Source organism: Echinops telfairi, unplaced genomic scaffold, assembly GCF_000313985.2.
Source record: "Echinops telfairi isolate 266 unplaced genomic scaffold, ASM31398v2 ScPeMD7_7469;HRSCAF=8507_0, whole genome shotgun sequence".
Lineage (NCBI taxonomy): Eukaryota > Metazoa > Chordata > Mammalia > Afrosoricida > Tenrecidae > Echinops > Echinops telfairi.
The window spans coordinates 71,883,299-71,897,253 of NW_022111372.1; the positions used below are offsets into that span (position 1 = coordinate 71,883,299).

The window sequence follows — 13,955 nt, forward strand, 5'->3', positions numbered from 1 at the left end:
GCGCCCGCGGGAGCCGCCGACCCGCTCGCCCGCACACGGTCTTCCCTCCGGGCTCCCGGCCCGAGCCGCGGCCTCCCGCCCACCCTCCGCCCGCTCCGGGGCCTGGACATCCCTTGCCACCCCCCACCCCACACATTCCTCGGGTGCCCTTACTTCGGGGCTCTCCCCAGCACCCTTTCTCCGGGCTCCTCTCTTCTCAGCCCCCTCTCCCAGCTCCCTTCCCCAGTGTCCCCGTGCAACTTTTACCTCTTTTTGCGTCTTTGTCCACTTTGTCTCCAAGCGTCCCTCCCTCTGCCCCCTGGCCTTTGCCTGCTTTGGTCCACACGTCCCCTACCCCTGCTTTTGCCTGCTGTGCTTTTTGAGATGGTTTGCGTGGGGCGGGGGGCTACCGAGCTAGCCGTTTTTCCAATGGGGACCCGTTGGTCCGCACCTCACTTTACAGTAATTAGTTTCCCATCCCTCCCTCTTGGTCCCCAGGCTTTCTCTCCCGCTTGCCATCTCTTTTGCCCTCCCCTTCCACGTCTTCCCTCCGCACCTAAAAGCTCCCGGGGCCCCTGACCTCCCTTCCTCCCTCCCTTCGGGAATGAGTTCCCTTTGGGTTCTCGGGGGGCGGGGGCGCTGAAGAACTTCCCTCGCCCCTTTCTTCGGCCGTCTTTTAGCTTGTGGTCCCGCGGAGCCAGTCCTTTTGGCCGGGCGGGAGGGGATCTCGCGGGCCCCTTTGCTTGGCAGAGTTTTTGCTGAGCGTAATCCCCAGGCCCGCGGCGGCAGCAGCGGCTCCGCTGCCTTTGCTGCGCTGCCTGCTTTGCAGCGAGCTGGGTTGGGGTTACTATAGTTCAAACGCGCCTGAGCTCAGCAGGCGTCGGGGGTGGAGGTGCGGGGAGAGAGGAAAGGGGTTTTGCAGTGAGAAAGCATACCAAAGATTAATGGATGGCTTTGCATCACCGTCTGCAGTAAACAGGAAACTAGCCTGAAAGGAAAGAAGACCGTGTGTCTTTTTTTTTATTTTTTTAAAACACGGAGTGTGCAGTTCTGTGGAATCTTGAATCATGCCCAAAAGGATGAGCTGTCGGTGTTGCAGTGGTGACCCAGGCCAAGCGCCCAATGGCAGAGGTAGCGCCGTGCCCCCCCCCCCCCTCCCAGGGCTGACTCTTGAAGTTGAAGGATGGCACTAGTGCTGAGAGAGTGGACACGGTGGTACCTCTGCCCTTTTGGAGATGATGAGAAACCTTTGAATTGTTGTAGTTCATGTGGAAATCAGGTACCCATAAAGTTAGTTAGCTACGAGTGCGGGGCGGACCTGCTATATTTAAAACATGTGCCAATGCTTATGTAAGAGGTGGTTTCTCTTTCTGAGTGTCTTAAGCTTTGAGCTGTTTGCTTAGTGATTTGAGGTTCTAGTGTTGCCCACTTAACGTTTTCAGGACTTAATGTCCTAAGTCTTAGGACATAAGGGATAGCAGAATAACCAGAAGATCTGTGTTTTACATCTGATTAAGCTGATGTTGCTTTTTTTTTTTTACTGGCCGGGACAAAGTTTAATGTTGGATGAAGGCAGATTTTTGTTTCCCTTTTGGATGGAGGGAAGGGGGTGGAAACTTTCAACCTTAAATTAGTAATTGTACTGAACAGCATTTACTCGTGCCATGTGACTTTTTTGTTTTTTTGGCTTTGCCTTTTAAAAAGGGACTTTATCTAAAATAGATGTGAGTGCAGTTTATTTGGTAAGATTACCTTTGTCTCCATTTAGTATAACTTATTTATTCAACAGAAACCAACTGTGGCTCAAAAAAAAGAAGCAATTTAAAAATATTTTCAAGATGGTTTGCTTTTGTATTAAAAGCCAAAAATACTGTATTTTTTCGAACATGTGAAATATGAGGCACCACCCCTTCCCCCAGGTGTTTATATACCTCAAAGTCAACTTGAAATCAGTGAGTTTGGGGTGGTTTTTGTTTGTTTTTGGTTCTGTGTGTTAACTAGTTGGCAAATATGAGTGTAGTGTGCAACATTGTATCGGTATATGGGATAGCTATGAATGTAAGTGTTGATTATTGCTTTTTCAGTGGGAGAGTGACAACTGAAATGGTGGTGGTCCTCTTTAGTTAGCCATTGTTGAACCCTTTTTTGAGTTTTTGAGATTTTCTAAAAGCTGTTTTACTGTGTAAAGTATCTTTAAGTTTGAGTTACATTTGACTTAAGATAATTTCCAGGGATATCACGGAACACTAGCATCACTGTTGTGTTATATGACCCAAAAGGAAATTTTAAGTTCTGCTGAAGAGGTAAAAAGTGGAAAACTTGGACAGGGCAAGAAGTAGTTTGGATATTTGCCTTTTGGGTGTGCCAGGTTTTTACATTTCCTTTGCCTTTGGCTCTCCTGTTTTTGTCTAGGATGATTTGGTATTTTGGTTTTAAGAGATTTTTGAGTTCCTGATGTTTGTTTAACGCTTACCACAAGGTCAGCAGTTCAAAATCACCAGCAGTTCTGAGGGAGAAAGACGGGACTTTATACTCCCAGAGAGTTGGTCTCGGAAACTCACAGGGGCAGTTCTGTCCTGACCTGTCGAATCACTGTAAGTTGACATGAACTCAGTGGCAATGAGTGAGATGTTAGTTTGGAATAAGTTCATTTAGTTCTGTTAAAAAAAAAACCAAACTAGGAAAATGATCAATTTTACTCGAGCCAAATAGGTGAAATCTCTGTCTCAGGCCATGAGGCTTCATGTGTATTCATGCTCATAATCTAGTGATTAGGCCTGAGGTAGGAGCAATTTCAGGTGTCTGCTGATAAGGTCCATATTGCAAATTTTTTGTTTAGTTTTAAGTTTAATGTATGGGCCTAGACATAGCCCACAGGCCACATGCGGGTCGCCGAGGACATTTATCCAGCCCACCAGGTGTTTTTGCCCTGCTTGTTTTTTCACTTCAAAATAAGATAATGTGCAGTGTGCAGAGGATTTTGTTCACTGTTTTTTTATTTAAATTATAGTCCGCCCTCCAACGGGTCTGAGGGACAGTGAACTGGCCCCCTGTTTAAAAAGTTTGAGGACCCCTGGCCTAGAGAGTAGTGTTCCGTTTTATGATCACTCTTTCACACACGTAATCACTGCCATTGAGTCAGTTCTGACTCATAGTGACTCTATAGGACAGAGTGGAACAGCCCCAGTAGGTTTCCAAGACTAACTCTTAAAGGGAGTAGGAAGCTCATCTTTCTCAGTTTATAGTGTATGAGAGTCAACACCAAATCACATGCCACTGTTTAGAAGGGAAAAATGAGAAGGGTCTGGAAAAAAAAGTGTGTTTTCTTTTTAGCTTTTCCCTTTACAGCTTACAGGTAACTTAGTTTGATTTTCCTTGGGTTGAATTTGCTTGTCTATGACTGTTAAGTAATGACTCACGTGCCGGAGCCAGTGAAACACTCCGTGAGCATTGGGTTTATTACTGAGTATATTTCAGTCTCTGCCAGATCCTTCTTATACATTAGAGTCTTGAGTTTACAACGAAGTTGCTTGGGGTTCAGTCTTTTTCCTGGATAGTCTTCTGTATTGACAGCTGTAGAGACCCAAGTTTTTAAAAAAAACATTTTTAATGCTTTTATTTGTGAAGGAGTGATGGTATAATTAAGAAAGAACATTTACCATTTTGCTAATGGTCACAGGATTGCTTATTCCTTTATTAAAACCACTTCTAACCCCCTTAAGGTGTATAATAAATGATTTAAATGAGTATGTTTGAAAAAACCCTAAAACCCCAAACTTAAAAACGGCAGGTTCTACAAGTCAGATGAAAATACATATGGACTACAAGTAGTATTACCTTGGCAACAGCACTTTGTGCTGTTTGTAAAAAAAAAAAAAAGTAGTGATTTAGATTGGATTCTAGAATTTGAAAAATACTAGTAGCTACTTTATTTTTTATAACAGTAGATGAAATATCTACACATTTTGTCAGTGCTGTTGCTATCACAGTGCGTGGTAATTTTCAGAAACAGCTCATGGTTTCTTAGAAAAATCACTCGTATATTTTGAGCTAAGCTAATTTTGTAGAGATACCAAGTTTCACATCAGATCAAGGTGTTATTTCCTCTCTATATACTTAGACCCATTATAGACCCCCCCCCCACCCGTGATTATAATAAAAACATTCTAGAAAAGTTGACAAACACAAAAGCATAGAAAGAAATTAATAAATTGTCCCTAGTCTTATTTCTTTCCAGGATTTTATTTTATATTATCATGGCTTTTGAGAAATTTACTTGAGTTTCATAAATGCTAAATGTGTGGTAAGTGTCAATTAGAGCATTTTTCCCCAGTGCCTTTTCCTCCTTAAGACAAAGTTATTTGTTTCTTAGTCCCGTACAATGTTATTGTTCATAGAAAATGACAACGATCCTGCTAGTTTGAAATAACCAGAATGACACTATTTATAGAAACCGATTTTATATTATTCGTAAGATCATATGTATGTATGATATATATACAGTGAACCCTCGCCACTTCGCGCTTCGACTTCTGCGGCTTCACTCTATCGCTGTTTTTGCGCAACAGCGCATGCTCTGTCATTACTGCCACTGATTGGCTCATACTGTACACGCTTCTGTCTGCATCGCTACGTATCGGAGCTACGTATCAGATGCATTTTTGCTTTTGTACAGTGTACTGTAATTGTTTGCGATTTTTAAGAAATTTTATCTAAGCCCTATGATGGCTCCTAAACGAGCTGCTTCTTCTGAGCCTTCTGACAATAAAAATAAGCGCCAGAGGAAGATGCTCACCATCCAGGAAAAAGTAAAACTTTTGGATATGATCAAAGATGGCAAGAAAATCGTGGAGGTTGCACGCCATTTCGACTTGAATGAGTCTTCCGTTCGCTCCATCCGTAAAGAGGAAAAAAACATCCGTGCTACGGCTACTTTCACTTTCAACAAGGAAGCAAAGCGCATCGTGGCAAGTCGTAATACTGTAAACTAGATGCCATAAAAAATATAATAAGTAATAAATGATAATTGTAACGTCCAAAATGTTTTAGTGTATTTTCTCTTTTTCGTTTAATAAATTGGGTAATACGAGTGTAATGGTGACTAAAGGGTGTTTTTTCATGTCCTCTATGCTCTAACTACGAAAATACTTGATTTACAAATAAGGAATCCTACTTCGCGGAATTTCATTTATCACGGTAGGGTCTAGAACCGATTAACTGCGATAAATGAGGGTTCACTGTATATGCATATATAGAAACTGATTTTACATTATTTGTAAGATCATATGTATGTATGATATATATATGCATATATATAGATATACATATATATATGCACACACACACACTAACATCTGTCATGGAAGTAATTGATTAATGATAATTAAAAGCCTACTAATGGTGAGCCAAGTTGAGCTGCTTTTAACTATGTGAGCAGGGAAGCTATGAAAATCAGTAAAATAGAAATAGTGACAAATATTTAACCATAGCATAGCAATCTGTCGCTATAATTTTCTTCAGAAATGAATGTTTTCATTTGTCCTGTAATGTCTGAAATTACTGCCAAAGTTAGAAAATATGTTTTAGCCTTCTCAGCAAAATTCTTGAAAGGATGTTGTCAGCGCCAACAATTCAGAATTTTCTTTGCTCTTAAAATAGTCATTTATCCACTTGCCCTGTTCCCTTTCTTAAAATTCCTTGCATTAATTTTCAGCTGTATCTTATAAAACAGAGTTGCCTTGAATTGTCCTTTTAAATAATCAGTTTGTCCAAGGAAACCTGATGGCTGCTGCCCTTCACTCCCCCTTTCCTGCCCATCAACATCTAAGCAAAGCCAAGCCGTAGAGACGCTCACAGCCCGACTCAGTCTGTGTGCCCTCCTATCTGTACTAAAGGAACAATTTGTTGTTCTACTTTGTAGAGATTTCAGACAAAAAGCTTAATTATTCAAGTTGACCATGTCGCAAGGAACATTTGCTTTTTGTATCTTTGCCATGAATTCTGTTGATTGTAAATGCAGGGCTTCAAATTTGATAGTAGGTGAAGGAGTACAAGGACAGGCTTTGAAGTTCAGCAGACTAAACGTGTACTTGTCAAATTTTTATTGAAGTTTAGGGTTTTTTAACATAGTAAATATTTTAAAATTTGCCTTCCTTTTCAAGAGACTGGAAATCTCAGATGATTTCACAGCAGTGAACGCTCCAGCTTGATTTGGGCAAGTTGTATGTGCATTGGTGCTTTGTTGCTCAGTGCCTAGATTTGTAGTGTGTTTTTTTTCTTTCTCACACAATAGATTTGTAGTTAATGAGCCTTTCTAAAACAAGTTTATAGCTGAAAATTTAACCAGAATCATAAAATTTGGCAGTGCCAAAAGTGTCAATGTGAGAAACACTGTACAAAGCTTATTGTATTTATACTAAAGGAAGGAGATGTGGTTACCAAGTTCTGTACATTCTTGCACAGTGTTCAGTCTGTGACAGTCATTGGATGTCTAACAGTTATATTAACTTCTTTTCATCGATTTTTGTCTACCACGTTTTAGGTCTACTCCAAGGTGGGGGGAAACATGGCTGCAAAGGAGAAACTGGAGGCAGTGTTAAATGTGGCCCTGAGGGTGCCCAGCATCATGCTCCTGGATGTCCTGTACAGATGGGATGTCAGCTCCTTTTTCCAGCAGATCCAAAGAAGTAGCCTCAGCAACAACCCTCTTTTCCAGTATAAGTATTTGGCTCTTAATATGCACTATGTAGGTAAGTGTCTGCATTTTCTAACCTTACCATGAGCACTCTGATTGATTTGTGCGTTGAGAGTTTGAGAAAAATGAAGTTCTGTCACATTCAAATGCAGTGGTGAAGCCTCTTTATAGTCTTGCCTTATCGTTGCTCTGAATTGTTAGATCTAGAGAGAAGCAGGCAGGGTTGTATTTATTTTACTGAATAAACTTGGAAAGCAGAAGAAAACATTCAAGATTTTAAGTGGATAAAATGTAAATAATGAGAACTACTTCTCATGCATCTAGGGCATTCTGTTTTTAATTCTTTTGGATTTTGCTTTAGAAAATTCAGTATTCTTTATTGTTTCCTAAGACAAACTTCAGGACCCCTGATGGCGTGGTGGGGTATTGTGGTGGGGTATGCATTGGGCTGCTAATCAAAAGGTTGGTGGTTCAAATTTACCACCTGTTCCAAGGCAGAAAGATGGGACTATCTGCTCTCTTAAGTACTTAGTTTTGGAAGCCCTAAACAGCATTTCTCTTCAGAATTGACTTGATGGTAGTGGGGTTTTTGGGCAACACAAACGAAGACCCTGATGGAACAATGGGTTAAGCAGGTCTGCTGCTAAGCAAAATGTGGATAGTTTGAACACACCAGCTGGTGATTGACTCTCAAGCCTAAGAAACCTTCTGGAGCAATTCTATGTCAAATAGGGTCACTGTAATTTGGTGGCACCCAAGACACACTAGATCAGTTGAATGTAAAACATTCATTTCAGTTGAATGAAAGGTGAGAACTGGCACTATAATATTTTCTTTCTTACAGACAATACCCTTGGGATTATAATTAAAATGCTTTGAAGTTAAGATAAAAGTAATAATGAGATGTTAAAGAATTTAATGTTGAGATGTGGACATGAAACACAAAGTTTATTTAGAATATAAGTGTTCCTAAGTGTATTGTGGCAGTAAGAATTGTTATTGCTTGCTGCTGTTGTTGTTAGCCGTGCATTCATGATTTGCCAGGTTTTCTTTGGTTGATTTTGTGAGGTAGATTGCTGGGCTGTCTTCCTCTAAAATGGGTGGGAAAAGGGCAGCCTGAGGGATGCATAAGGTCAAAAAAATCAGCACCAGCCAACATCACACCCCTCACCAAAGAGAAACAGCTCCAGCTAGTGCACTAGGGGTAAGTTAATGTCTGATCCGTATAGCCCAAGAATGATGTTATAAATATCCAGATGGTCCTTCTCAGAAAAATGCTCCCCTACCCTGCTCTAGAAGCTCTGTGGATACCTGCTTAGCATCATAGTAATACATAGGGTTCCACCGACTTCCATGTGATAGCTAAGTTTGAGGTACATTGGCTGGTAATTAAACCCAGATCTCCCACATGAAAGGCGAGAATTCTGAGCCACCATTGTAGTTTATATGCATTGATAGTAATGATGCATATTTAGTTACTGATGGTTGTGGTAGTTATACAATCGTTTGTCAATTTGAGAGGATTAAGAGTAAAGGGGTGGAGTCTAGTGTGCCAATCAGGGATTAAGAATGAAGGGGTGGAATCTAGCATGTCAATCAGGTAGTACCTTGATGCCCTCATTTGGAGATCTAAGGAGATAAATTTCCTAAGGAGATAAATAGCTCGCTAGAGGCGGGCGGGACATGTGCTCACTCCCTTGGAGACATCCCTGTGGAGAAGACACATGAAGAGAGAATGATGGAACCAGACCTCTGGAGTTGGAGAAGCCTGCTAGCACTGAGATGCTTACATCACTGGATCCACAAGACTTCCCACCCACTGGCCTGTGATTTTCCTGCATTTGGTGTCATTGCACATGTTTCCCAAGTTTGAAGAAGACTACAGATTGGTACCGGACACATGGGCTAATATCGGACTTAAGAACTTGATCTGGACTGGCTGAGGTGTTTTCTCAATATTCAATTGCTCTTGAATAGAAAGCTCTGTCTCATACACAAGTATGAGTCTCCTTGGCTTTGTTTCTCTAGTCAGCCGGACTAACACAATGGTATTGCATAACTTGAGATGTGCTTTGAATAGTGTATTACAATGATAATATTTTGACTACTAGGACTTCCCTTCAGAAATAAAGTCCTAAAGGTTTGTCCTGTTTTTATGAAATTTTTGTCCATAGAAGGACTTCCTAGGTTCCAAAACTTTGCTCCACGCACTCTTCCTGCTCTGAGAGTACCAGGTAAATACTTTTGGGAAGCAAGGAATTGGAAAAGCCAAGCAGCTGGAGTCAGTACACATTGAACTCTGTTGGATGGCACTGCCTTGGGAAAGTCTGCAGAGAGCAGGTTCCTTTATTCTGTAAAATGCTCTAATTTCCAACCCTTTATTAAAGGCTTTGTATGTTAGCCAATTATGGAAAATAATTCCAGTCTGTTGTAGGAGAGCAATTGGGTACTTGGCTTAGATTTTTTAGCTTAATCAGCAAAGTTCATATTATGGTTTAAAAAATGTGCTTATCATATATTATTTCTGAATCGATTGAAATATTATGATAGCAGTTGCCTAATAACCAGAAACATTAATTTTTGGAATTGAATGGGTTTTAGCACAGTTGAAAATCATACTCTAGTTTATAACTTTTGAGAACTCAACTGAGCCTTTTAAAATGCACTTATTACATTCTATGGTAGAGTAGAACTACATATTTTTAGAAATTTTCATCTTTACAATAGGTAATGTATTTATATTCCGAGTGTGAAAAGGTGTGCAGTGAAAAATACTCCCTCCTAGTTCTCATTCCCAGCCCCAACAAGTAACTACTATTCTTGTTCATAGTGAGAGGTATTTTTATATCTTTGTACGTAAGCAATGATAAATATTAGAGGCCTCTAGAAAGTTCATGGGGAAATTCCATTTTTTAAATTCCACTTTATCATGAACTTTTTTGAAGTCTCGTATATTTTTCCTAATTTTTATATATGCAGATAACAATACACATTAATTTGAATCTTGGTTTTATTTGTTTATTTTAATTTAATGCTTTGTGAAGCTATAACTGCTCTTTTTAGATATTCATGAGATAAAAGCTTTGTACTCCCCGCCCCTGTGCAACCCCCCCCCCTCAATATTGGTACCTGAACTTTTCTCTTCTGCCAAATCTTAAGATTCTGAGGAAATGTTAAGATCTGATTCTTTTTACCCTCTTCTTTCTGTTTGTAGCTGCATGATATCAATACTTTACCATAATCTGTTGAACTAATTGCCCTGTTGGTGGACATTTAGATAACTTTTATCTGTTATCTCATGCATTGACTAAGTAAATAACCTTGTAGAGCCATAAGTTCAACACATGCAAATACAGCTCTGGGGTAAATTGTGAAGTTAAGCGGTGTATATTACATTTGTAATCCACTGCTTGTATGAATTGGGTTGCTAATTACAAGGTCAGCAGTTCAAAATCAGCATCCACTATGTGGGAGAAAGATGCTCCTGTAAAAATTTAGTTCTGCCTTGTCCTGTAGGGTTCCTATGGGTCAGAATCCACTTGCTGGTAGTGAGTTTGCATTTGAGTTACCCACCTGTCAGTTTTTCATATTTTGCAAGCTCCACCATTGATATTTCAGATGCCAGCAGGGTCACCCATAGTGATGTAGTCATTACACATTGTGCTGCTAACTACAAGGTCAGCAATTTGAAACCACTAGTTCCATGGGAGAAAGATGAGGCTTTCTACTCTGTTAAGATGTATAGTCTCAGAAATTCACAGGAGCAATTCTACTCTGTCCTTATAGGGTTGCTATGAGTCAGAATTGATTGGATGGCAGTGAGAGAGGCCCCTTAGAGAACAGATCTAGCAGTCTGCTTCAGAAAGGGGCACAATTTTAAAAAATTATTTTTATTTTTTTCATTATTTAGAGAATACTTTATTAGTTTCTGTAATCAAACCCACGTAGATAACACCTTACATATTTAATACAGTGCGTTACCCCTGTACAAATGGAAAAAAATTAAGTTTAATGTTTCTAGACCAATATGGCTGTTCATATCTGTACAATGCCAACTCAACACGGTACAACTGGGATACTTTTTCAAAGTTGACAGCACAGCTAAAGTTTCCAAAAATTCAAATTATATATATGTATACGTATATATCTATATTTATATAAAAATACCAGTTGCAGTGTTATGCATCAATAGCAGGAACAGCTTTTCCAGGTTTTGCACTCATTGATTGATGGGTTGTATGTTCTAAGCCAGTCTGCTAGTCTCAGTCTTTTAATGCCTGAGTTCAGGCCGTTGATTTTCAGGGTTATTATCTCCATCTGCGGACTCTGTGATGTCATCTTATACCTTTTGTGTTGGGTGTTTTCCTACTTTCCTTTCTCAGTGTGTTGTGCATGTGTGTGTATTCTTGACTACTTTCCATCCTTGAGCCAATGCTATCTTGGGGTCTGTTTTCTCTTTGTTGCCCTCTGGGTGAGGTTGTTCTATGTGGTGGTCTCTTATTTATGTTTGGTGAGTGTTCTTCTGCCCATCCTAGGTCGGCAAGGATCTTTTGTAGGGCTGGGTTTCTTCTAACGTATTTGAGTTTTTCTTTGTCTAGGAAGACTCTTACTTCTCCATCTATCTTGATCAATAATTTGGCTGGGTAGAGTATTCTTGGGTTTGTATTTTTTTTCCTTCAATTTTTGGAATATGTTACTCCACTTTCTCCTCTTCTTCATAGTTTCTGCTGATGGGTGTGAACATATTCTTATTTGGGAACCTTTATATGTGATTGCTTGTTTTTCCCTAGCTGCTCTCATGATTTTCTCCTTTTCCTCAAAGTTGGATAGTTTAACTATTATGTGCCTTGGTGACTTCTTCTTGGGATTCAATCTAGCTGGTGTTCTTTCAGCCTCCTGAATGGTTGCCTGGTTTTCATTCATTGAGCTGGGGAAGTTTTCCTCCAAGAATTCTCTCACTGTTGTTGCAGATGACTTCTTTGTTGTGTCTTCCTCCGGTAAGCCAGTAGTTCTAATGCTGTTCTGCTTCATAGCATCAGACATAGCTCTTAGGTTTTCTTCAGCTTCTCTGATGATCTTATTAGATTTTTGTTCACATTTGTTAAAGTCTGCTTGGTTGTCCTCCAAGTCACTGATGCGGTTCTCTGCTTCCTCCAGTTGATTCTCAAGGTCCGTGTTTCTGCTACTGGTTTTTGTTATCTCATCCCTAAGTTCCTGTGTTTCCCTTTGCTGTATGGCCTTTATCTCTATCATTTCATCCTTTTTCTGTATTTCCCTCAGATCCTGTATGACTCCAAGCAGCATTCCGAAGATTTCTTTTTGTGGCAGCTCATTGTCTACTTCTATGCATGTCATTATGTTCAGGAAATCTTCTTCCATTGCCTTTTGTTTCTCCTGTTTTTTCATTGAGGTCGTTGGGGCTGATGGCTGTTTGCTTTGCATTGTTTTAGAGGAGCCAGGTGCCATTTTCCAGGGAGTCCAAGAGCACTGGCTCTCTCTGGAAGACTTGTAGCAATGCTTCTTCGAACTGCCTACAGCTAATTTCACTATGGAATTAACCTACTGTTTTATCCTCCTATGACTTCCCTCTCAGGGGAGTGCCCCAGAAGGCTGGTGGGTTGCCTGCTTTGGTGTTGCAGCTTGGAACATTGATGAGTGTTGGCAGGGCTGCCTTAGGCCCCCAGGCACACAGGCAGGAATTCCCTGGTAAGAAGTTTGGCAGAGTATCCCCTGGTGGAGGTCAGCAGGGTTTTCCCCAGCTTCAGGCTAGCTGCACAGGGTGGAGCTCACCTAGCTGGGTGTGGTACCAGCGTAAATGCCCTAGGCTAAAGGGAGTGGTTTGGAGCTCAGCAGTGGAGTGTGAGAGAACAGGAAAGAGGCAAAGAAGAGGGAAAAAAAAAAAGTAAGCCTGTTGAGACTATGCAGGGATATAGAGAAGAGAGGGAAACAAAAGTAACAATGTAGCTGAGTCCTGATCCCGGCCTGTGTAGCTGCAAGGGTTTAATCCCTGCCTGGAGGCAGCGGCAAGCTGTGGCTGTGTTGAGAAAAAGCCCATGCGAGAAAATGCCCATGCAAGAAAAAGCCCATCAACCCTCCAATACTGGGGGTGGGGGTGGGGGTGGGGGAATAGAGAGAAGAGGGAAACAAAAGTAACAATGTAGCTGAACACTCGATCCCTGCTGGTGGGGCTGCAAGGGTTTAGTCCCTGGCAAGCTGTGGCTGTGTTGAGAAAAAACCCCTGTGCATTCTGCAGAGACTGGAGGGGGCTGGCCAAATATAGAGAAGAGAGGGAAACAAAAGTAACAGTGTAGCTGAACCCTGATCCCTCCCTGTGGAACTGCAAGGGTTTAGTCCCTGCCCCAAGGCAGTTGGCGCCAAACTGGCTGTGTTGAGATTAAGCCCCCTTCCGGGCTCCAAATAGTCTAGGCTCTGGTAGAGACAGTGGCGGGGCTCAGGTCAAGCCCTACCTCCACTGTGGTAAGCTAAAAGCCCCCAGCCCCTCAAAATCTGTGAGTCTGTGCCTACTTATCTTTATGATGCTCCTCCTGTGTTCCAGCTGTGTTGAATTTCCCTCTAAGCAACTCTCCTGGGCTGAATTGTGCGGAGTCCCCCCGGTATGTGTTACTCGGTCGCCATCTTCCCGGAAGTCCCGGAAAAGGGCACATTCTTAAGAACTCTTAGGGAGCTGCTTGACCCTGCACACATGGGCTTGCTGTGAGTTGATAATCAACTTAACAGCAACTACCACCACCACACTATTTGGAGGTAAGAAGACCAATTAGGGTGTTAGGCAAGAGGTAATTAAGAGTCAGTTTTATTGAAAACTGTACCAACTGAAATCACTAATGATTTGAAATGTAAACCTCAAGGTTCATTTTCCCCCTTTAAAAAGTTATTTAATCATTTTATTGGAGGCGCTTAAAAATCTTATTACAAACCATCATTCATTTGTATTAAGCACAGTTGTACATATGTTGCCATCAACATTTCCAAAAAATTTGCTTGCTTTCTTTTTTTTTTTATTAAACATTTTATTAGGGGCTCATACAACTGTTATCGCAATCCATACACACATCAACTGTGTAAAGCGCATTTGTATATCATTCTCAAAACATTTTCTCTCCACTTAAACCGACATTAGGTCCTCATTTTCCCCTCCCTCCCCTGCTCCTCCCTCCCTCATGAACCCTTGATAGTTTATAAATTGGTATTTTGTCATATCTTGCCCTGTCCGACGTCTCCCTTCACCCACTTTTCGGTTGCCTGTCCCCCAGGGAGGAGG

At 41.2% G+C, this 13,955-nt stretch overlaps 1 protein-coding gene across 1 annotated transcript in view; it reads left to right on the plus strand.

The window, feature by feature from the left end:
• The first annotated feature begins 1,200 nt into the window (after nucleotides 1-1,200).
• The window catches only part of RNF145 (ring finger protein 145), a 75,889-nt gene continuing 63,134 nt past the window's right edge, over nucleotides 1,201-13,955 (plus strand). The window contains exons 1-2 of the mRNA XM_004696759.3: nucleotides 1,201-1,258; nucleotides 6,521-6,728. Coding sequence (XP_004696816.1) covers nucleotides 6,545-6,728 — 184 coding nt within the window. The 5' untranslated portion in view covers nucleotides 1,201-1,258; nucleotides 6,521-6,544. The remainder of the gene's footprint in view (nucleotides 1,259-6,520; nucleotides 6,729-13,955) is intronic.